General features: G+C 34.0%; 2 protein-coding genes across 16 annotated transcripts; both read right to left on the minus strand.

Moving 5' to 3' along the window:
- Nucleotides 1-995: 995 nt before the first annotated feature.
- Nucleotides 996-8021, minus strand: LOC108344822 (uncharacterized). Of its 15 annotated transcripts, XM_052867489.1 has the most exons (9): nt 7702-8020; nt 7564-7627; nt 7162-7422; nt 5849-5923; nt 5639-5747; nt 5406-5503; nt 5199-5326; nt 1222-1364; nt 996-1046 (listed from the first exon to the last, which is right to left on the minus strand). In XM_052867489.1, the coding sequence occupies exons 1-5, from the start codon at nt 7824-7826 to the stop codon at nt 5652-5654; spliced, it is 621 nt and encodes a 206-aa protein (XP_052723449.1). In that variant the 5' UTR covers nt 7827-8020; the 3' UTR covers nt 996-1046; nt 1222-1364; nt 5199-5326; nt 5406-5503; nt 5639-5651. The 15 variants fall into 15 exon arrangements, 10 of the variants coding, with proteins under 10 accessions (XP_052723449.1, XP_052723450.1, XP_052723448.1 ...); XM_052867490.1 differs by lacking the exon at nt 1222-1364; XM_052867488.1 differs by having other exon boundaries at nt 996-1364.
- Nucleotides 8022-11311: 3290 nt separating this feature from the next.
- On the minus strand, nt 11312-12941 carry LOC128193682 (uncharacterized). Its single transcript, XM_052867752.1, has 5 exons — nt 12867-12941; nt 12447-12773; nt 11742-11956; nt 11498-11659; nt 11312-11420 (listed from the first exon to the last, which is right to left on the minus strand). The coding sequence occupies exons 1-5, from the start codon at nt 12921-12923 to the stop codon at nt 11312-11314; spliced, it is 870 nt and encodes a 289-aa protein (XP_052723712.1). The 5' UTR covers nt 12924-12941.
- Between the last annotated feature and the right edge of the window lie 11802 nt (nt 12942-24743).

Consider the following 24743-nt stretch of genomic DNA (forward strand, 5'->3'; position numbering starts at 1 on the left):
TTGGTTTTCGGGTAGCATTTCCTAGTGCGTTCTAAAGTATGTTCTCAAGACTTCAGGGTTATTTAATGGTGACGACTTTAAGATTGATGTTTTCTCATCTTTTTTTTGTTTTAAGGTTTTGTAGAGTGTTCATAGTTGAGCTCTTGCTCATATATTCAATATCTGGTGGTGAAAACTTCAAAAGATCATAACTTTTGTTATGGACCTTTAATAGAAACACTCCAAAACTGAAAGTTGTTGGAAATGGGGTGATGGACGCCATGACCAATTCCTAAAGGGGCTAAAGTTTCTTAAATTTTAGAAAATTCATCGTTTAAGGTATGACTTTTGTTTTCATATTATTTTTCACCAATTTTTTCACACTTTAATGCTTTATTTGAGAGGCTCAAAGTACTTAGAAAATTCTGTATTTTTTGTAATGTATATTGTATTGTATATTGATTTTTCAAGATTTAGTGAAAGAAAATATTGGTGAAATTTTTTAAAAAGACAAACCCCAAATTTGCTTCTATTGTCTTTATAACATGTGACATTAATGCATGCTATAAATTGAATAGACATTAATCGTAGTCTCGTAAAAGACAATAAATGTCAATTTAACATCACCTTTTTATGACATGGAAGTATCAAAATCTTAAAATAACATATATTACAAGCTTTTTTTGTGGAGGCTTGCACTTTTTAGCTCATCCTTATGTTAAAGCCTTTGAAGATCATGTATGATTGTATGTTGATTTTATGGGAAACCAAAAAAACAAAATAAAATATGCAATTAACTTACCATTCCGTGGAATTTTTCATTGACAAGGCACATAAAACAGAGACACCAAACCGTGTCTCACGAGAGGTTATTTGGTCGTTATTGTATTCCTTTATAAAGACAAAATCTTGTCAAATGAAATTACAATCAGATAACATCTATATAATAACAATAATAATAATTGTTTCGGTTGTTGGGACTGAGCTATCAAATACCTCTACATTTGTCTTCTTGCCGTCAGGTCTCGCTCTAATTTTTGTTGTCTACTCCAATCGTCCGGGGGAACCTGTCAAAGATTCTCCATGCCAAAGTTAGTATGAGAACAGTGATAAATGTGCAGTAAATGCAACCTATCTACCATTGACCTTTGACCTGTATTTATAATTTTTGCTATGGACTTGGGATTAGTGAAAAGTTAATCACGGTCCAAATTCAACCCAATAGCTTTAATGGTTACTTACCTTAATCCTAATCTTTGTTGATCGACTTCTTCGACCAACATCTTGAAACCGGCCGTCCATGAGGCCTTTGTTTTTCATCCGAATGATGAGTGGTCGGATTGTGTAATTGGGTAGTGTTTATGCAAACAGGAATGTCCAGTCAGCTATAAGGTCACAAACGAGTTGGTCAAGGTTATTGAGAAGTCAGACATATAACAAATTCAGTCAAAGCATTAAAGAGGTCAACAAAGGTAAAAGATATGAGAGCTATAAGGAGAAGAAGAAGTCAAATCTAATTGAAAGAAGCAAACCCGATGTGAGATGATGTACATAGAAAGCAGAATGAAGGAAGGAAGAATTTAAGTTTATGGAAGAGTTTGTTGGGATAAGCTTAAATTTTAGGATTTTATTAATAATTTTGTTTAAATCTTATTTTATTAGTTTTGGTTCTACTAATATTTAGTTTTGGGTATATGAAGAAAGATATTGCACAAATTAAAAAACTAATATCTACACATATTATAAAAAAATTATTAACAGAGTAAAGGTTGAGATATTATGCAGTGAAGGGATATTGTAGACATGGTTGTTTATGGCAGACAATAAGAATGGTGATATCATCAAAAGCATTTAACAATATTGGTTAAGCACCCATTGTTAATAAGAGTGGACAACATTATTGATACTCTTATTCTTACATATAAGTAGTCATCATGATACAAAAGCAGACCTAATTGTAACCATAATGACGAAATTGGTACTTTGCAGTATATGCCTTTCATAGATACTAACAACATGGACCCCAATACAATTACAATTCTTCATCTTTTCCTACCAATAGCACAAGGAAAATTGATTGACCTCACACAAATTTGAAGTCATGGAACTTGGAAAAACAACCACTAGGTGTCTATGAACGATTGAAAGTAGAGAGAAAAAACTAACTTGGATTTCCAATGTAAGTGACATAACTATCCACCATCCTACTATCCCATTTTCTGGGCCAGTAGCTCTGCACTGTTATTCTAAATTCATAACTATGATTGAAATGGTGGAGGAGTAAAAATAACTTACATATAAGAGAATCTACAGGGACAAAGAGTAGCAAGTAGCTTATATGACAAGTTTTCGTCATTTCTCTCGATTTGATATGTTGTTTTGGGCTATAAATTAGTACGAGTAGAAAAAGAAAAAGGAAATGGAAACATGAAAACAAATAAAACTGCTGATAAAAGTGCAGTTGAAACTCACCTTGAAAAATGAAGGTATGATATGTGGCTTTTTGTTTTCAACAGTAGAATATAAATAGTTTTGCATTCTGGAAAAAGCAATTTGTGTCAAGTTTGTAATTTACATATGTAATGTATCAATAGTTGAGAAGCATAAGTAGAAATCTCATTTTATATTTAACAAAATCTATCGTTTTATATTTAATAGAATTTCAAAATATTTTAATTAGTATAATTATATAACATGAAACGCACAATAAATTTTTGTTTTATTTTATTACTATACTTAAAATATATTTTTAATAATACTATTCACTACAAAAATCTATAATTTTAGTAGAGGTTATTTTTTATGTTACCAGGATTAAAACTCCCAAAAAATATATTTTTGCGGTTACAAAAATCATTGGAAAAATTAGCGTTACAAAATTATTGACGATTTTCTACAAAATCTTTACTATTTCCATGGATTTTTGAAACCGTCGAAATTAACCGAGGTTATGTGAAACCGTTCCTATTTCCAGGAGTTTTGAAAAACTGTCGATAAGTACCAGGAGTTTTTTGAAACTACCGGAAAATCATTGAATAAGAAAAGCTAAAATCTTTCCTTATCTTGAATAAGGAAAGCTAAAATCTTTGAACTCTATTTTCGCTTTTTATATATATATATATATATATATATATATATATATATATATATATATATATATATATATATATATGTTTATAAAGCACTTTCCTAGATTTCCATTGTTAAGAAAAAAAAAGAAGATAAAAAATCCTACTTCAAAGATACAATTCAAAATTGGCGATTTATCAATAAATCATTAAAGACGAATAAAAAGAAATAGAATAACAATTTATAAATAAACTCTTCATAATGGATTTTTGAAACCGTCGAAATTAACCGAGGTTATGTGAAACCGTTCCTATTTCCAGGAGTTTTGAAAAACTATCGATAAGTACCAGGAGTTTTTTGAAACTACCGGAAAATCATTGAATAAGAAAAGCTAAAATCTTTCCTTGATCTTGAATAAGGAAAGCTAAAATCTTTGAACTCTATTTTCGCTTTTTATATATATATATATATATATATATATATATATATATATATATATATTTATAAAGCACTTTCCTAGATTTCCATTGTTAAGAAAAAAAAAAAGATAAAAAATCCTACTTCAAAGATACAATTCAAAATTGGCGATTTATCAATAAATCATTAAAGACGAATAAAAATAAATAGAATAACAATTTATAAATAAACTCTTCATATGTTACAACTACCCATCCTGTGATTTCAAATCAACAAGCCTTTTAATCAACTCAGGAATTAAGTAAACCTGCTCTAATGAAAATATTGAGTATTATTCTATAGATATACAATAGAATTATCTTTCTATTAGAAAAAAAAAAGAAAAATTAAGAATATTCAAAACAAAGAATAATAACTTTGTTATTTCATTTTATTTCACTTTGAATTAATGTAGAAGAAAATCGAAAAAAAATCTTCAACAACCACAAAAAATAGATTTCTTGATTTGGCAGTAATTGAATTATTAAAATATAAAATCTACTTTATGAATTATTAAAAACCCTTTTCTCATATTCCGATTTGAATGAATCTTTAGTTTCTAATCCAAAACTAATAATATGAAATGTTAAGAAACCCATTTTACACTATTACTATAAAAATTGAATATAAAAAAAATTATATACCCAAACTTTGCAAAATTTTCTATCGATTTTTATTACATAGAAACAATCAAATGAAAAAAGACGAAAAAAAATTTAGTACTAAATTTTTACACTGATTGTGATTGTGAAATTTCATTGCTCAAGGATAGCTATATTAATTCAGTATACTCAAAAGACACTGTTGGTACAAAATGAACTATCTAATAAGGATTCTATTTCAATAAATTTTGCCTTACTGATCTTGTCTTTTATGGACTCGACCCCTCCTTTTTAACTGTACAAGAATATGTGGAGTTCAAAATGTCTGGAAGCACAGGATAACGTTCTTTTGATGATATTATTACTGGTATCCGATACTGGATTATTCATAGCATTACTATACCCTTCCTATTCATTGGTTATTTGTCAGTACACGTCTAGCTTATGATGTATTTGAAAGTCCCCACCCAAACGATTATTTTATATAAAATCGAAAAGAAATTCCATTAATAACGGACCGTTTTGATCCTTTGGAATAACTTGATGAATTTAGTATATCTTTTTAGGAGGCTACAATGACTATAGATAGAACCTATCTAATTTTTAGAGTACGATAGCTAGCTGTTCACGGACTAGCGGTACCCACTATTTCATTTTTGGGATCAGCAATGCAGTTCATCCAACCATAAACCTAATTTGAATTATAGAACTATGACACAATCAAACCCAAATGAACAAAATGTGGAATTGAATCGTACCAGTCTCTACTAAGGGTTATTACTTATTTTTGTACTTGCTGTTTTATTTTCAAATTATTTCTTCAATTAATTAGAATTAATAGAAAAAAATAGGAATAAGAAAAAATAGGAATAGTAAATAATATATATATATATATATATATATATATTAAGAATTCTTTTATCATTAGGAAGGATATCATTTCATAATTATCTGCCAGTACCCAACAACTAAATGCCCCTACAAAACAAAAACATGACATTCAACAACATTGGTTAATTGGAACGTTTAATGAACACATTATTCAAATAGAAATGACATTAATTAACTTTAATTTGTTACTAATTCTCTTACCTGGATGGTGCAGTGATATAGTACGCAATTCCCCAAACAGGTACAGACTGACCACCCCCATATTCCGATTCCTTCCACTTTCCCAATAGATCTACAAAGAAGTTTCCACTGTACTTACGATGGAGCAGCTGAACAAGTTGAACAATAGATTGTTAAAACAGTAAATCCAAGAACATTAACTCCAATCTATCATACAAAAACAATTACCTGAGAGATGAAGTAGAGCAATAACAATACCTTCAAATTCAGCTCCACGTCCACTATTAATAGTGGTGGGCCTAAATGCCTTCCATCTAATGTTTTCACTGAAAAATGACAACAAAAATCCTTTTAATTATTTGATAAAATGTTAAATATCCAGTTAGCAGTTGCTAGAACACAACAAAAACACCATAGAATAAAAGTTGGAAATATCACATTGAGGAAGAGTAAAAATTTACCAGATATTAGTTGCTATGAATAGGGAAATTCCAGACCCCAGACCATATCCTTTTGGAGTAGCTCGTCTAGACAAATCACAATAGCTAAATGTGTAGGAGTTAGTATGACCTATACTTTCAGAGCATGATAACTGATTAAAATACGCATTAGGTACAATTAGGAAGAAATAGGCCAAGACTTTGGACGTGTACAGAGTTAAGAGAACAAACCTCCTTGAACCTGACAATATTGGGATGCCTCAATGATCTGTGATTTATAATTTCCCTTCGTACATTTTCATCTATCTGTTAAGAAAAAAACATGATTAAGCTTAATGTAATGCAGGGAAAACGACATGCATGCAACACAATCCCTTTCAAACTTTATTTAACTCTACTGAATAACTTAGATTGACACAAACTCTAGATAAGCTTCATCATAGGTGGGAATGCTGTTGTACTTGTGGCTTGTCAAACAAACAAGTGTCGAGGGTTTAAGGCAGCTATAACATTAGTTAAGAAAGTCTGCTATCAAGCACACTGTAGCATTTGCACTTTCAATTCAACCATTGCAGCCAATATTTTCAAGATTTACAGGACAATTGAAAAAAAAAAAATACATATAAAAACAAGAATTCATAGAAAAAATCACAGTGAAGGGTAGAAAAAGTGTCAAAATTTATCTACATACAATCGAAATTCTAATTATCTTCTTCAAGTTTATTAAAAACCAATTATTCTCATTATCTTATTCTTCGAGCATGGAAGAAGGATTCATATAGATTTTTTACTACTAAACCACAACCATGCTTAACCATACATTCTTCTCTCAAATGTTTTCCAAAGTGTTTGTGCTATCTTGACGAGTTAATATGAATAGGTTACTAGCTTAAGTTAAATTGTGAAAAAAAGTGTTTTATTTAGGTGGACCATATATCTTGTACGTTTTTACTTCTTCTTGGTGAAAATAGTATGAGTATTGATAGTTTGGTTTAGTTTGTTTCTTCTATTAAAAAATTACTCAAACTAAATATAAAAAATTAATGTAGTTTAAGGTTTGATTTTGGTTTAATATAAAATTCGAATCAAATTGACCAAATCTTTTGTGGCTTGTTTTCAATAGATTTGTATGGTTTTTTATTATTTAGAATAGCTGCAATAATTGTTTTTTTTTATCATACTTTGATAATTATAATATATTGTAAGGATAATATAATCAAACCCTAAAATGATTTTTAATAAACATTCTTATGTGTATTTGTTAGCTATTAACTTTAAATATCACACTAAGCGTCAAGGTTCAATTCTAATAATAATAAACAACTACACCTCGTAATTTCTTGATCCACCAAAGCCTCCAAGTCAGATGTAAAGATAATTTACAATAATAGCAGATGTAAAAATCAACTACACTCAATTACAATTCTTTTGCAATGTATAGATTAAAACATACTTTTCATATTTAGAGTTCAGTTTTGCTTTCAGACTAAAAGACATTAGCAATTTAATCAGTAAAGCATTCTATAAATCAGTTAATTGCATACCAAATAACCCCTGAAAGCAGCTTGTGCCTTTGTTGCTGCTTCCTCCAGCCTCATTTTCTCTGGATCCAGTGCATCCTCTTCATTAGTAGATCCTACTGAGTCTATTTCTTGATTGTCAGGTAAAACATTTTCTGCTTCTTTGTTTTCCACCTCCTGGACTTCATCGCGATTGGGAATAGCATCGGAGGTTGGTTCTAAGGTCAAACCCGTTTCTGGCACCTTGGAGGTAACTATTACTCCTTCTTTTTTATTAATAAGCTTCTAAATGAAATTACAGTAAACCAGAGTCAGGTATTTTATTACAGAAGGGAAAGTCCATATGACATACTATCACTGTCGTTGAGAAAAATAAGTTTAAGATATACTTTCAACATTATCGCACTCTCACATACAAAATCTCACTTGTTTCAATCGCAAGCAACAGCAGGTCAAAACATCGCCCAATTCTTCCGGCAGGTACAAGTTTCTGATTACGAAGCGAAATGAAATTGGCGCAATCGCTACAGAAGAAAATAGGTGGAGATGGAACAGTGTGAATACCTGAGATTAAAAGGAATATCTGTAAATGCAGAAGTGGAAGAAGAAGTAGATCCCGGATCTATGGAAGACAGGACGATACTTGCGGCGACTTCTTGATAGTGATCCTTAAGGAAGCGAAGAAGCATTGAGTTCACGGCGGGGGAGATGCCGCCACCTTCCGATGAAAATGGCCCCCAGAAAGCAACGCCCACCAACGCAACGCTCGCTTCCACCAACGACGAAAATGGCAACTGATAGAATATTTTCTAGGGTTTGGGAAGAGGGATGGGAAGTGAAGAAGGAAATGTATGAGCACGGGTTTGCAGAAATTAAATCAAAAAATTTTTTACTCAGGAGCGGTTTATTCACATACCGAAATTCTTTTAAAAAAATTAAAAAAAAATTTACGGAGGTTTTGAAACCCCCAAAAGTTAAACTCTACAAAAATTTGATATATTTGTAATGATTTATAATAATAAAATTAAAATTCTATGATTTTTTGCTCTAAAAAAATAATGACTTAATTACTAATTTAATGTAAAACAAAATATTTGATGTCTAAATACAACAAAAGTTAAACAATACTAAAATGGAAGATAATAACGATTAAATAATAACTTTAAAAATTAATTCATTAAAGTTAAAAATTAAATAATTATTTTAAAATTAAATAATTAGAAGTAAATATTAAAGATGATCCTGTATTAAGTTGTTATATTTAGCGAATTTGTTAATGAATATAAAAGAAGGTTATTAGTAATTTTGTTTCAAATTAATTTCCGATTATTACAAAACAATTGTAATGGTGAATGTTGAGACATTGGTTTCAGAGGGAGACATGAACTGAGATGTTCAACCTTATGAAAAGGACTTTCTATTCAAACAAAGAAATCTTTCTTTGCGAACTTATCAACAATGCTTGTAATGTAAGTCATTTCTTAAAATTTTATTTTATATTTGTACATTTCTTTTTTGAAATTGTTATTAATCAATGTATAGCTTCATAGACTTTAGATAAAAGTCGATTTGAGAGGCTTGCGGACATGAGCAATTTACATGATGAGTTGTTTATTAGATTGGTCCCTCAGAAGGAAAACAAAACACTTTTGGTCATCGATAATGGTATTGGCATGACCAAGGATGGTATGTTGGTGACATATTCCATTTTCATTCGCATTGCATGTTAATTAATTGTAATTTTGTGTGTGATTGCTTCTACTCTACTTTAAATTTGATCTATTTTCATTCGCATGTTCATTTGAATTACATATTGTTTAATTGTAATTTTGCATGTTGATTAATTACATGTTCTATTTTAGATTTGATCCATAATTTGGGTGTTGGCTTCTACTCTACTTTTTTGGTTGCTGAAAAGGTTAATATCACCTCTAAGTATAATGACCTCGGACAATATATGTGGGAATCTCAACCCGATGGTTCATTTATTGTTACCAAGGATATTAATGCCCAACATGTCCCAAGGGGAACCAAAATCACTCTTTTCCTTAAGGATGATCAGGTACATAAAAATACTTATCTCTATTTTTCATGTTATTTCCTTTGTTCACTCATTTTTTTTTCTTTATTAGTTGGAGTACTTGGAAGAGACCACCATCAAGAATCTTGTTAACAAACATTGCCAACTCATTACCCATCCCATTTACCTTTGGAGTGAGAACACTAAAGATAATTGGCAAGTCATTAACTTTTGGCATAAACAAGAGATGGAGAACATGTTTGTGGCCAAAAAGTGTCATAATCACTTACCTGATGATCTGACATTCTCGATTCTTGTCAAACTTCCTTTGAAATCTCTTAAGAGATTTGGAAGCCTATGTAAATCATGGGCCCTCTTGTTTGAAAATTCACTTTTCGTAGATCTCTTTCATATTAATTTCATATCTAATCATAATTCCTTCTATGATGATACATCTATCATTCTATGTCTCAAAGAAATTGACACGGATATTAATCATAAACACTCCTTCTTTTTACTTTCTGGTGAGAGGTTTCAAAACGTGGACAAATTAAACTGGCCAAATCCACTAGAGGGTCGTTTTCCTGAATTGATTATTTTGGGTTCTTCTAGTGTTAATGGAATTCTTTGCTTTTTCATCCATGAGAATTACTCTGGGTATTTATGGAATCTAGCTACTGGTGAATTAAAGGTCATTCCTCATAGTCCAGTTCAGTATTTACCATTTGACGCCCATATTAGCATAGAATATTTGGGCTTTGGTTATGATTGCATTCGAGATGATTATAAGGTGATTAGAAGTGTGAAACCTTCTGATGCAGAATACCTTGGTTATCCTGAATGGGATTACACACACTTATTTGAGATTTATAGCATAAGAAGTAACTATTGGAGGAAACTTAAAATTGATATCACCCCTGCAGAAGACTATGGAATTGATGGAAAGTTTTACTTTGATGGTATGTGTCATTGGTTATGTCGAATTGATGGTGATCGGTCCTGGGATCCATGCTTGGTGTCATTTGACATGAGGAATGAGACATATTATACAACTCCCACACCTTTAGACATACCTTTAGACATATGTGATAATTTTAATATAGATTATGTGCGGTCACTAGTGCAGCGAGGGGCTTTTACCGCGGTTCATTTTCACTATACGTCGCGGTTTAAGAACCGCGGCATATTCAGCCGCGGTAGTAAGTCAGACACTTTAGGCCGCGGTTACAACCGCGGTATATAGGTTGAGGAATATGCCGCGGTTGTCTAGGGAACCGCGGCCTAAATTCATTTTTTTTAAAAAAAAAATAAAAAATACACTATATGCCGCGGTTCAACCGCGGCATATAGACCGAAGAATATGCCGCGGTTAATGTCACAACCGCGGCCATATGTCTCGGTTTAAAAAAAACGAAGCACTATATGCCGCGGTTGTGGTTAGAACCGCGACATATTCACCTGCAGTTTTTTAAAATTGCAGGTCTGTTTTTGTGATATCCACTACCACAAAAACAGACCTGCATATAAAAACATGTACAGAAATTCAATTTCAACATAACAAACACATGTTCAAATGTGTTTCAACATCAAATAAAGTACAAAGTCTAAGAAAATTCTATCTAATCAAATGCATTGTTTAAATCTAAATCTAAGAGCTATTGTATAATCTAACTATATACTTCGCAGCAGCGTTCCTAATGAATAATAGTGACTTCTCAGGAACTGGTGTAGTAGTCTTGAATCTCTGCAAAAGACAATTCATTTTAATTAGTGTATATGAATTCAACATTTGTTAAAAAATCAAAATTTGTTAAAGTTAAATATTATCGTTTCCCAGCGACTTGTGATGTGAGAACGAACAATATGGGTCATCCAATACATTACATAGTATCCACACTCATATGACCCATTTTGTCTGTTACACTACAATATATCATCACAGTTGATAATAGTTAGTGAATAACATTTGTTATAAAACAATTATAACAAAGTATGACTTTAGCATATGTCAAACCTTGAGAGAAATCCAAGCAATCTTTATACTTTTAACAATTGATCTCCCGTCCATCATCATACTTGCTGGAATAGAACTGTATATAAAAAAAGGTTTTAGCATTCAGTTATATAACAAAGAAAGTCCAAACATTGAGGTTCTTACCAATCAATTGCTTGTTTGAGTTGTGGGGGAGGAGGCCTATGCAATGAGCAGAACCACAAAGCATAGTTGTCTTGCATAGACATAACAAGAAGTTGCCAATGGCGCCTGAAATTCATAATAACGTAACTATTAAATATTAAAATCACATATGGAACATTATTATGTTAACAAAGTTCACTTACCCGGATATATAAGGCAAAAAGTATATTTTCTTGCCCCTTCGAAAACTGCTTATCAGACTCATGTTGATATGCTCAAAATCATTTGATTCATGAATTGATTGGGGATCAATGAATCCATAATCATCAGAACGCCCCAACTTATTAGTGACCCCAGACATATACCTGAAATCAAAAATTAACTTTGATATAAGGATACTTGATATATAAATCAATTTTATATATAAATAATTGGTCATAGACTTACATCGTCCATAGTTGAATAATTGAAATATTCAACTCTTGTGTTCCCGACGCAAGCTCACGGACATCTTGGCTATTAAGGTATATTGGGACCTCAGAGCCATGCCCAAATACATTAGCATCATACTCAACCTCCAAAGGCTTATCATCAAGGATGTCAGCAAGTAGATGCAATGAAGAAAGAGGGTCATCCTCAGATAGAGGAATCTTCTGTTGTGTCTGCGTTTGTTGTTACATGAAAAGATAAGATAAGTTTTGACATAAAAAACCTTTAAAATTGAGAAGTGTAAAGAAGAATTTCATACCGAGGGGTCAGAAACTGGTTTAACCAAAAATTTAGGCCAAGTGATAAACGACTTATATGCTTGTTCCACAGTGAAAATCTCTTCCGTGGACAGTGGAACCGAGGCATCTGGCATGATCATTTCATCCACTGAGACCTTCACCTCATCCTCTAATAGTTGCATACCATGACATACAGTCGCTGACCTAAACTCTGTTCCACGAGCTACCAGCACCATCTCATCTTCTTCTAAAATGTATAGCAGACATGGACTACCATCGTCCATGTCATCCTCTGGGATGCCTGATGCGGAACAACTTCCTTTGCCGCTTCTCCCTGTCAGAGTAAATGTTAGATTATACAAGAGATAGAAATAATTGCACATAAATGTTTATTAAGTTTACCTGTGGGAGGGAGAGGGATAACATGTTCCTCTATAGGAGACTGCACCGGGCGCATGCTCTGAAACTGCTCCTGGTATAGCATCTGGAATTCAGCCCTCACCTCGGCCCTGATCTCCTGTATAAGGTCTTGTCGGACCTTTTTTGTGATCTCTTCTGTCATCCTTTGTGTATCGCTGTATGAATATGAAGGCTGACGAGAAGAGCTCCCAAAATAATCTGTAATTCCTACTCCAGGACCTGCAGCACGTACACGTCCAGGGTGCTCAGGTCGTCCAATTGCAGCAGCAAGAATATCCTGACGACCCTCTGGAGTGAATTGGCCTTGGGAGCTCTGCTCAACCAAGGCGTCCTGTAACATTACAAAACACCATTATTCTTTAAATAGTTTAATGAAGTATGTATAATGACAATATTTATTATTTTAGGAACAGTGATAACTTACAATTTTTTCAGAAATCTCTCGTGCAGTGTCGGAAGAGTAGGTGCCCGATGGTCGCATACGGGCCAACTTCCATTTCTCATGTCTAGACGGTGGAGAAAGAGGCTGAGGAGGGCTACCACTCTGAGATGGTGGTATAGCATCTGCCTTTTGCTTGAGGATTTTCTCCTCAAGCTTCCTATACCTACCACGAGATAATAGGTGGGGGTTTTTGTTCTGAGCACTTGTTCCTTGTGCTTTGCTTCTAATTGCCTGTCACATACACATTAATTAATCAGTTCATATGATATATATTTGTTAATGAGGAATTGAATAATATGAACTACACTAACCTGCCATTCCTCTGACATCCGACTCTCTTTAAAAAGCCGCCAAGTCTCCTCATCAATGGACTTATATGAACTACATGGACTTTTATGTTTAAGGTGTCCAAAGATGTACCTTGATGTCAACTTGCTTTTAAAGTTTCTGAAATTTTCTGCAACAGTCGACAAACACTTATTTCTAAGTGTTGGGACATTTGGAATGTCAAATGTCATCTGAAAAAAACATAATAAAGTTGTATTAGTACAAAATTATCAATATAAACAAATTTTAATTCAAATGCTATTAACTAACTTACCAATATATCTTGCCAAATAATGTTCCGATCACCCTCGGACACATGATCAAAAGATGGAATGAGAATGCTAATCCTATCACGTGCCACTACTCCAAGGTATGATCGGAAGTCATCTGCATGGGGGCCAGTTGCCACACCCGTGGTGACATTCACATTCACCGGAGTTCTTTCACCACTATTTTTCCTGATTAATAGTTGTTTCATCCTAGTGGGTCCTCTAGTGGATCTGGTTGGGGGAGCCTCATCCCCTGAAGAATGTGGATGATCAGCCATATATCTGTCAAAATAAATAACAACATTAAATTTTCTTTCAAGACTTATGTAATATCATATAAATTAACAAAACATGTAATAGTACAGAAATTGAAAATTCATACATAAAGATATGGATTCATCATATGTATATTCCCTCATCATGATCTGACCGAATTGCATGTACATCATCGTCAACTACAGATTGGTCATCCAAATTTGTTGTAGTTTGAAATGAATGGTTGTCAGCAATATCAATATTAATCAGATTGTCTTCGTTAACTTCAATTTGTTTTTTGCCTTGAAGAGCAACATACCAATGGTCAGACGCAGGATCTTTGACATAAAAAACTTGAGATGCTTGATGTACCATGATAAACGGTTCGTCTCGATAACCCACCTTGCGAAAATCAACCAGTGTCATACCCGAGTCATCTATTTTCACACCACTCTTATTGTCAAACCACTTACACTTGAACAATGGAACAGAAAACTTGGTGTAATCAACCTCCCATATCTCTTCTATTATACCATAATATCTCATTGATCCAAGTACAAGAGATTGATCTTTTGATGTGGAAAATTGAAGTGACTCAGCTTCTAAACTGACTCCACTATTTTGTACTGTGCTTTTATCATCCAAAGTCTTCGTATAGAATGTGCAATTATTGACTTCATAACCTGTACAACACACGACATCAAACTTCAAACCATTTGCAAGCCACAATAAAGTTTCAGAAGAATGTGGCTCTTTGTCAATTTCAGATTTGAACCAAGACATAAATGTTTTGTTATGCTCCATCAATTGCCATTTCTCTGATTGTCTTGGATTTTTATTCTTAACAATGGCTTTGTGTGCTTCCAAAAAAGGGATCACCTCATCTGTGTTGTTCAATATATAAAGATGCGCTTGCAACAATTCTTCGCGATCTTTTGTCACCACATTGACACCTCGGATGCTTTTACTTGTAGAAAATTTATTCAACCATGCTGTGCGAGGAACTCCTATTGGATTCGTTGATGTCATGTAATCTGAACAAAACTCGATACTTTCTTCAGCAATATACCTTTCAATCATCGAACCTTCAGGACGATATGGATTTTTAACGTACCCTTTCAAAATCTTCATATAACGCTCAATAGGATACATCCATCTTAAGTATACCGGTCCGCACAACTTGATTTCTCTAACCAAATGAACAAGTAAATGTACCATGATGTCAAAAAAAGATGGAGGGAAAAACATCTCTAGTTGACACAAGATGATAACAATCTCGCCTTGAAGTTCATCTAACTTTGTAGGATCGATGGCTTTACTACATATTGACGAGAAAAATGAACACAACCTGTTTATGGTGTGCCTAACATTTTTGGGCAAAATTCCACGAATAGCCACCGGTAACAACTGTTGCATTAAGACGTGACAATCGTGAGACTTCATGCCAACAAGCTTTAAGTCCTGCATTGACACTAAACTCTTCATATTTGAAGAGTATCCTTGTGGTACTTTGATACTCTTTAAACATACACAAAAACTTATCTTCTCTTGTCTAGACATTGTGTAACATGCAGGGGGCAAATAAGTACGTTTACCAATCTCCTTGGGTGCCAACTCTTCTCGGATATTCATGTCAACCAAATCCAAACGAGCATTCACTCCATCTTTTGTCTTTCCCTGAATGTTGAGTAATGTACCAATCAAGCTATCACACACATTCTTTTCTACATGCATCACATCTATGCAATGTCGAACATCTAACTTTGACCAATATGGAAGATCAAAGAATATTGATTTCTTCTTCCAAGGGGTCGTTACAGATGACTTCTTCGATGTTTTCCCAAATACATGATGTATTTTATTAACTTTTTCAAGAACTTGAAGGCCAGTAAGTGGATTTGGTGCTTCGTCCCTCTCTTGATCTCCATTGAATGCTTTTTTTAACCTTCGATATGGATGATTACGTTTTAGAAATCTCCGATGACGCAGATACACCGTCTTTCTTCCTTGTTTCAATTGATGAGCTGCAGTGTTTTCTTCACATATAGGACACGCTTTATGACCCTTGACACTGTATCCTGACAAATTACCATAAGCAGGAAAGTCATTAATGGTGCAAAATAACATTGCACGCATCATAAAAGTCTCTGAAGCGAATGCATCAAATATTTCAACCCCATCAACCCACAAAACCTTCAAGTCTTCAACTAGTGGGCTTAGATAAACATCTATGTCATTTTCAGGCTGCTTTGGACCAGATATCATCATAGACAACATCATGTACTTCCTCTTCATGCACAATGCAGGAGATAAGTTGTAAATTATCAATATAACTGGCCAACAACTGTGATTGGTACTCAGATTACCAAATGGGTTCATTCCATCAGTGGCTAAACCAAGCCTAAGATTTCTACACTCTTTACCAAATTCGGGGAATTGTCGATCAATATTTTTCCATTGCTTTGAATCAGCTGGATGACGAAGCAGCCCGTCAATTTTTCTCTCATCTGCATGCCATCTAAGATTTTTAGCATCTTTGGGATTCGCAAACAAACGCTTAAGTCTGGGCACTATTGGAAGGTACCAAACTACTTTCAAAGCAGATCCATTTTTTCCTATCTGACCATTATCTTCACTATTGTTTTTTGACTTGTATCGTGATAAGCCACATTTTGGACACTTTGTCAAAAATTCAAACTCTTTCCTATACAAAATGCAGTCATTGGGACAAGCATGTATCCTTTTATACTCCATACCCATTGGACAAAGAATTTTCTTCGCATCATAATTACGAGTGGGCAGTGTATTTCCATCTGGCAACATTTCATTCAACAACGTCAACAGTTCTGTAAAACTCTTATCAGTCCATCCATTGCTCGCCTTCAAATTCATGAGCCTTAACACCGCTGGTAAACGTGTGAACTTAGTTGAACCGACATACAAAGGTGTTTCTGCATCAGTCGACATCGTCTCATACACATGAGCTTTGGCAAAATTTTCTGCTCCAACATCGCGGATCATGTCCTCCAATTTGTCTTCATCCGGTCGATCTTCTTTCATGGTGGAATCAGTAACATTTACACTTTGAGAGTCAGTGGGAAAATCCATTTCTTCGCCGTGCCAGATCCATGTTGTATAGCATCTTAGAAAACCATCACATATAAGATGTTCTCTAATTTGAGTTGCGTTCAACTTTCTCCTATTCAAACAGTTCACACAAGGACATCTAAACTTCACTTCATCATCAGTTCTCCCCTCATTACGTTGCACAAATTGTATAAATTCCTCTACACCTCTCTCGTACTCAGCACTAATACGTGGTAAATTAATCCAATTTCGATCCATATTCCTAAATATTACATAAATAATATTTTAAGGTTTATAAATAATACAAGAACTACAACACACATTACCAAAACTATAGCAAAAACCATTCCATACATTACCAAAACTATAACAATTTCATGCATTATCAAAATTAAAGCAAAAATTATACCATACATTACCAAAACTATAGAAACTTCATACATTATCAAAACTATAGCATTATGCAAAAACTAATGAAGAAATCACGTTAAGAATGCAAAAGGACATAAATACCTGGAAGAGGAACTGCGAAAACGCTTGGTGCAAAAAAAACCAAATCGCAGCAAAGATGGAATGACTCGTTTTGAAACGATTTTGATCGGCTAAAACTGTTTCAAATGCGTCACAAATGAGAAAGGACCGAATAATTTCAAGTTTAAACGGTGCAAAAACACGTACCTGAGATGATGGCTGTCGGAGGAGAAGAGAAAACGCGAAAACAGTGAGAACCCGCGAGGAAGACGACACTGTTCCAACGTTTTGTTTTTTAACTCTGAACGGGGGAATCTACCGCGGTTCACTACTTAACCGCGGTATAAAAGGGGTATATGCCGCGGTTTAACCCCCAACTGCGGCATATACTAATTTAAAAAATTATCAGAAATGACATTTTTGAAATTATTTTCAAACTATATGCCGCGGTTCAGCGGGCAACCGCGGTATATACCTCGAAATATTTCAAATACAAATTAAATTAATTTCAGATAGGAGAATATGCCGCGGTTGCTCGTAGAACCGCGGCATATACCCCTGTAACGTGCTCAACACAACTGTCTCCCCAACTGCCTTCTGGAGAATTTGAAAAGTTACAGGGGGTATATGTCGCGGTTCTCTGGGGAACCGCGGCATATACCCCCTGTAACTTCTGAAATTCTCTGACTGGCAGAGAAGTTGAGACGTTACAGGGGGTATATGCCGCGGTTCCCCAGAGAACCGCGGCATATACCCCCTGTAACTTTTCAAATTCTCTGACCCAGTCAGCACCTGCAATAAATTGGCAGGGTATATGCCGCGGTTGTCCAGAGAACCGCGGCATATACTCTGTTATTTAATTTTTTATTCATACGTGGCGTCAAAGGCAATGGTTGACTGGAGTATATGCCGCGGTTTGGAGTAGAACCGCGGCATATATGTTTGTTTTATTTACAAAACTGCCACCGCGTACCATTATGCTGCGGTTTTCGTTGAACCGTGGCATAATGTGCGCTGTAAAAACCCGATTTTTTACTAGTGGGTGGTACTTGTTTCTCTTAAATGGGTCAATTGCTTTGATGTCAACTTATGGATATAACATTACATTTTATATATCAATTTTGACTGAACTTGGTAAGAAAGAAACATGGAATAAACTCACCACTCTTGGATCCTCACCTTGTATTACAAGACCTATTGGAGCAAAGAATATGGGTAATATACTCTTTCAAACACACGATGGTGCACTAGTTTGGTATGACTTAAGTATCCACAAAATTACAAAGATTGATCTCAAAGTACCCGATTATCTCTTGTGTATGATAATTTATAAGAAAACCCTTCAACAAATGGAAGGAATGAAGAATTAACTTTATTTTAAGTGACTTATGAATTGTTATTAAACATTTTTCTTGTATATGTCCAATGATTTTGAATTATAATTAAATATATTATAAATTGTCAAACCCTTCGGTAATAATTATATTTTGAGGGTTTGATCTCTTTTTCTTAAAATCTTATTTTGGTTCTATTTCAAATTTAAATGTGATTTATTATATGAAATAAAGAGAATTTGGTTTATAGATCTGTCTAGAATAAAGAAGCATATATGTATGTCTTAAAATATATTAGTATAATAATCAATTACTTATCTTATTTTATATTCTTATTTAAAAAAAATTTCAAAACTGTTGTACTGTTAATATATTGTTATGCAATTTTGTAAAAATGAATTAGTATGTGATGAAAGTATAAAATTATCATTGATATGGTAACTTATTTGTGTTTCCATATATATAATCAAGTATTAGATCAAAGTAAGATGAGTCCATGTGTGAAAGCATTGACTTGAATTATTATTTAGATCTCATATTGATTTATAAAATATGGTTTAAAATATGTTATCTGAAATATTTCAATTGAGAGATGCGCCCTTTATAAGTTATAAATGAATTATATATTTATTAAAATTCATTTCATCTTTTAGACTCTTTGAAAGCTTCAGGTCATCATCATATGATCAATTTTAATTTTCATTAGGGATTTTGTCTTTCTATAAAAAAAATTAAAAAAAAAATACAAATAAATCATGTCTCTGTAAGAAAATAAAGAAAACAAGACTCTCCAAATGGTAGAAAAGTAAGAAAAACATAAATGATACTTTGAATATTCACTTCAAGTTGTTTAACACGTTGATTTTTAAAGATCTAAAACCATAAAATTCGTAATAATATATACAATCACTACATGCTAATTTTTTTTTAGAAAAAGATATTGAAATCTTGAAACACCCATTTTTCTTTGTTTATTGAAGTAAAATAATTTTATAATTGTACTATTTTATGTATTTAAAGTTATTTGTCCTAGAAACCAAAAATTATTATTAAAAATAATGAAAATAATCAATTTCTTTTTTCTTTTACAAATATTACTTGATAGTTTTTGTTACTAAGAAGACACAAATCTATAATCTATTCCTTTATCTTCCATTTTATCTTCCATTTTATCTTCGAGTAAATTGTATTATTTCTTATGACAAATTTGGTTGATTTTAATTAATAATAGATATTCAAATATAGTTTTGTTTTAAAATAATGTAACTATACAAGAAAATATATCTTCCGATATTAAATGTGAATCAATTTGATACAATAATCGGCTTTTATTGATTTAACATATTAATACAGTAAAGTAAAACATACAATACACTTCAACAATTAAATCCCTTTCAATATTTTATTAATTACTATTGAAAGAAACACAAACAAATGGAAGCAAATAAGTGAAAATTAAAAATCTTCTGGAGTCACCACTACTTTCACCATTCAACTTGTTCAATTTCTTTTTAATGCTTTTAAGAGTTAGATTAATTCTTTTTAAGGTTTCCCGATAGGGCTTCAATTTTACTTTACTCCTAAATAAGCTCCTGTTTTATTATCTCACTAGACTAAAAAACTCTAGTCTTTCAAACTTCCTCTAAAAGTGGATTTATGGTCATGTTTAATCCAAGATTTTAATTAATTTATAAAAAAAAATTATAATAATACGAGTCTTTAAAATATCCTAAACTGAAAATTAATCCCTGGATATTTTAAATTAAGGCATAAGTCAAATTGTGTTTTTGCAAATCTATTGTCCAACTTATTGAACTTGGTCGACTCTTTATCATTTAAAATTTAAAGATAAGTTGGTCACTAGTTTAATCGATTATGCACAACACAAGTTAATCAAGTAAACAAGATTAAACACCAATTAAACCATTAAGTATGTCATAATTAAAAGATTAATCAAGCAACAAGGTCAGAGCAGAAAAATCACAAATTTGGAGCAATAATCTCGTAGAACAATGCAATCTTCTTGATTATCAACCCAAGAAAATTAAGCTTTCCATTAAATAAGAATTGCAAACAGAGAAGAACATAAATTGAAATTGATTCATTGATTACGGAAAACGAAACAGCACCACAAAAACAAAACATCACCACGAAAATGAAACAGCAGAGGTAAAACGAAAGACGAAAATGCACTAGGAACGAAAGTGGAATTTTGTAATACATTAATCACACAAAATCAAATTTTAATCTAAAATATTTTACTATAATTTGCATCAAAATAAAAAAGACTATCAACAATATTTTTCTCCCTATTTTTCTTAATATTTATATTTAATATTATATATTATTAATTTCATTTTAAATTATAAACAGTTTCAACTTATATTTCTTTATTATAATTAGTGGACATATCTGTAACATCCCAAAATATAGTAATTACCATAATTTAGAATTAATTACAATTAACAGTAAATAAGCAGTCTTTACAATTAACCAAGCTCAAAAGCCGAACGGCTTAATGTGGCAGAGCTCCAATAAACAGCTCAAAACAACGAGCGCTAAATAACGAACGGTTTTAACAAAACCTATACCGAACGTCTAAAAATAAACTAAACATTTACAAACTGATCTACCGAGCGCTCTAAAGCTCGGCCTTTACTTCTACCTCCACCAGATTAGCTTCATCCAAATTTTCTTCTTCCAGCACTTCTTCAAGGGACGTACCACCATCTGCTCACATCCACAACGGATGATCATTGCAAGACAGGACGAACGTACATGGACAATTGACAACACCAGGAAAACGAAAGGGTAAGCTTATAATATTTAATTCATACATTCCACATACACATTCAACATTTCAATGCACACGCACAACATACAATTCAACATAATGTAACATAGTAATTTATAAGAATAATAGACGACCGTCCGGACTGTATGAACCGTGTAGCTACAGGCGTCCTTGCACCCGAGTGATGTAGTAACTGGGAAACCCTCAACAGCTGCCACTCGAGGTTAGCTCTATCCAAAGTACCCCTAAGGAATAGAACCTCCTGCCATTCCCACACATGACTACTCCCTTCTACGTGAAGATGAGTATCACGGAATATCAGGATGGACCAAGCCAGCATTAGCTATCCACAGTCATACTTTACCAATTCAATCTTTCAATATATATATATATATATATGAGACGTTCCTCCCTGGAACGCTCGTCCAAAATCCAACATCATAAATTCAGTTCTCATAGTGTTCACACTTTAATTTATCATATTCCATCATCTTTTACATCATTAGATTCAGGAGTCAAAAATGACGAACGCTCAATCCATTGAATAAGTAAGACGAACGTCCAAATAAAGTTACTGGATACTCAGGGAAATATACAACAAACGTAATTTTCTATTTGGCCCGTTAGATGAACTGACTCGACTTGAAGTGTACTGGTACTTAGACAATATTTGTGATAAAAACATGAACCAGATTTAATACACAATGGAGTGTCAAGAATACTTAGAATCATATTTGAAGATGGATGCATAATGAAAACTAGGGCCAGAAATTTAACGAACGTACGGAGAATGAATGTCTAATACTTTAATACGAACGCTATCTTATCAAATAATGATTCAATTTGTACGAGCGCTTGATATGGGACCTTGCGCGATTTAGAATTGACGCTCGTTATAAGGCCGAGCGCTATTTCGGACGAACGCTTGGTAGAATACCGTGCGCCGTTTAAGACGAACGTTCGACATAAGACCGAACGCTATTAAAGACGAACGCTCGACATAAGGCCGAACGCTATCAAAGGCGAACGCTCGACATAAGGTCGAACGCTATCCAAGGCGAACGCTCGACATAAGGTCGAACGCTATCCAAGGCGGACGCTCGACATAAGGCCGAACGCTCTCAAAGGCGAACGCTCGTTCACTCAAATGGGGACGCTCGTTCTCGAGCAGAATTCTTTCCAAATGAAAGGATTCCATTCTAAGTTATTTTAAGGAAAAACCGAACGGTTTAAGACCGTACAGTGACGAGCGTCATTTTTCAAAGGGGATGAATAAAATTTCAGATATCTCAATCTTAGAAAATTCTTCCAGATTTCAAATTTATAAACTTTATAACTTTCATTCCAGATTTAATTCACCTTAAATATCATCGTCATATAGATCTCATCATTTTAATCATTCCAACTATACAATAACCATACTCCATTCATACGTAATCAAATCAACATGCATTTCAATCAAAATCCACAACGTATTTCATACATACAGTCAGTGCTCGTTCATGACAGATCAATCAAAACCAGAATTCATACCAGATATCAGTAAACGTCCATAACAGCTCAAACTTCATACTTTTCATACATGCAATCCAGATTACACAACATGCAAGTATAAATTAAACATATAAGCTTCCCTTACCTGGATAGCAGTGTACGCCCTAAAATATAACTTCCACATGTTCCACTACAGCTCTTTTATACGCAACAGCCACTTAAGTTCCTTCTACTATATCTAACCACTTGATCTAAACACCAAAATCACAGATGGTTCAGAAACAGTCCATGCATGAACTGAAGACATGGTTTAGAATGAAACCTTAATGGACGAACTACTAGAGGAAAGAACTTACCAGCTTAGAATCAAATTCTGTTCGGTTCAAACTAACGTCCGCGTCTCCGGGGACGTTCCTATGGTTCTGAAATGGAATTTGGAGAAGAAAATGAGGAGTTATAGTAGAGAGAAGCTTGGGAGTTCTAGAGAGAAGTTGGAGAATATGAATGGGTGTGTTTCGTGAGGAAGAAGATGAGTGATGCAGGTGAGAGAGTTTTCAGAAAAATCTGGTTTTGTTAAACTCCCGTTCGTTTGAACGAACGTGTCCCAGCCTGACACCTGCACACCCATCTCTGATTTAGAAGCCTCTACCGCAACACGTGGCGTGCTTGCATGCAAAGAGTGGTGCGTTTTTAATGTTGCAGAGAAATGATTGTGGCTCAGCTTTCCGTGCACGGCAGAGGTGAAAATCAGAGTTGGAAGTGGGTTTTTAATTACCCGTAGCAGTGACGTGGTGAGTGTATTAGTGGTGATGTGTCAGAGAATTATTACTACTAATTATTCAGGGTTTCACATTCTCCCTAACTACAAAAATTTTCGTCCTCGAAAATTTAGAACTTACCCGTGAATAAGTGCGGATACAAGTCCCTCATTGCACTCTCCACTTCCCACGTTGAATCTCCAGTCTTGGCATCCCACACCACCTTCACTAATCGAACGTCCTTTCTCTTGTGTAGCTTGGTGCGAACGTCTTCAATACGTACTGGCTGTAACTCCAGCGTTCGGTCTGGCAACAACTGGATGTCCTCCAACTCCAACACATGAGAAGGATTAGCAATGTATTTTCGGAGTTGAGATACGTGGAAAACAGGATGAAGATTTGAGAGTTGAGGAGGCAAGGCAAGTTCGTAGGCTACTGGTCCTATCTTCTTCAAAATCTGATACGGTCCTATGAACTTTGGAGATAACTTCTTTGGACGAACAACTCTTCCCACTCCAGTGATTGGATTCAGCCTCAAAAATACATGGTCTCCTGCAGCAAACTCCAAGGGTCTTCTTCTTCTATCCGCATATGATTTCTGTCTGCTCAGGGACGTCTTCAACCTTTCTTGGATTAACTTCACTTTGTCAGTCGTTTGCTGGATGAGTTCAGGTCCAGTTAGCACGTTCTCTCCCTCTTGAAACCAGCAAAGTGGCGTTCGGCATTTCCTCCCATAGAGAGCTTCAAACGGCGCCATCCCAATACTAGCTTGAAAGCTGTTGTTATACGTGAATTCCACAAGCGGCAGTACTTCATCCCATGCGCCTAAGTGGTCTAGGACGCACGTCCTCAGCAAGTCTTCTAAGGTTTGGATGGTACGTTCAGACTGGCCGTCCGTTTGCGGATGATAAGCTGAACTCATCTGCAGCTTGCTTCCCAACTCGCCTTGTAAGGATTGCCAAAACCGAGATGTGAATCTCGTGTCTCGGTCAGAAACTATGCTTGAAGGCACCCCATGCAGACGAACGATCTCCCTGATGTACAACTTAGCCAAATTTGTCATTGACATC

Source organism: Vigna angularis, chromosome 8, assembly GCF_016808095.1.
Source record: "Vigna angularis cultivar LongXiaoDou No.4 chromosome 8, ASM1680809v1, whole genome shotgun sequence".
NCBI lineage: Eukaryota > Viridiplantae > Streptophyta > Magnoliopsida > Fabales > Fabaceae > Vigna > Vigna angularis.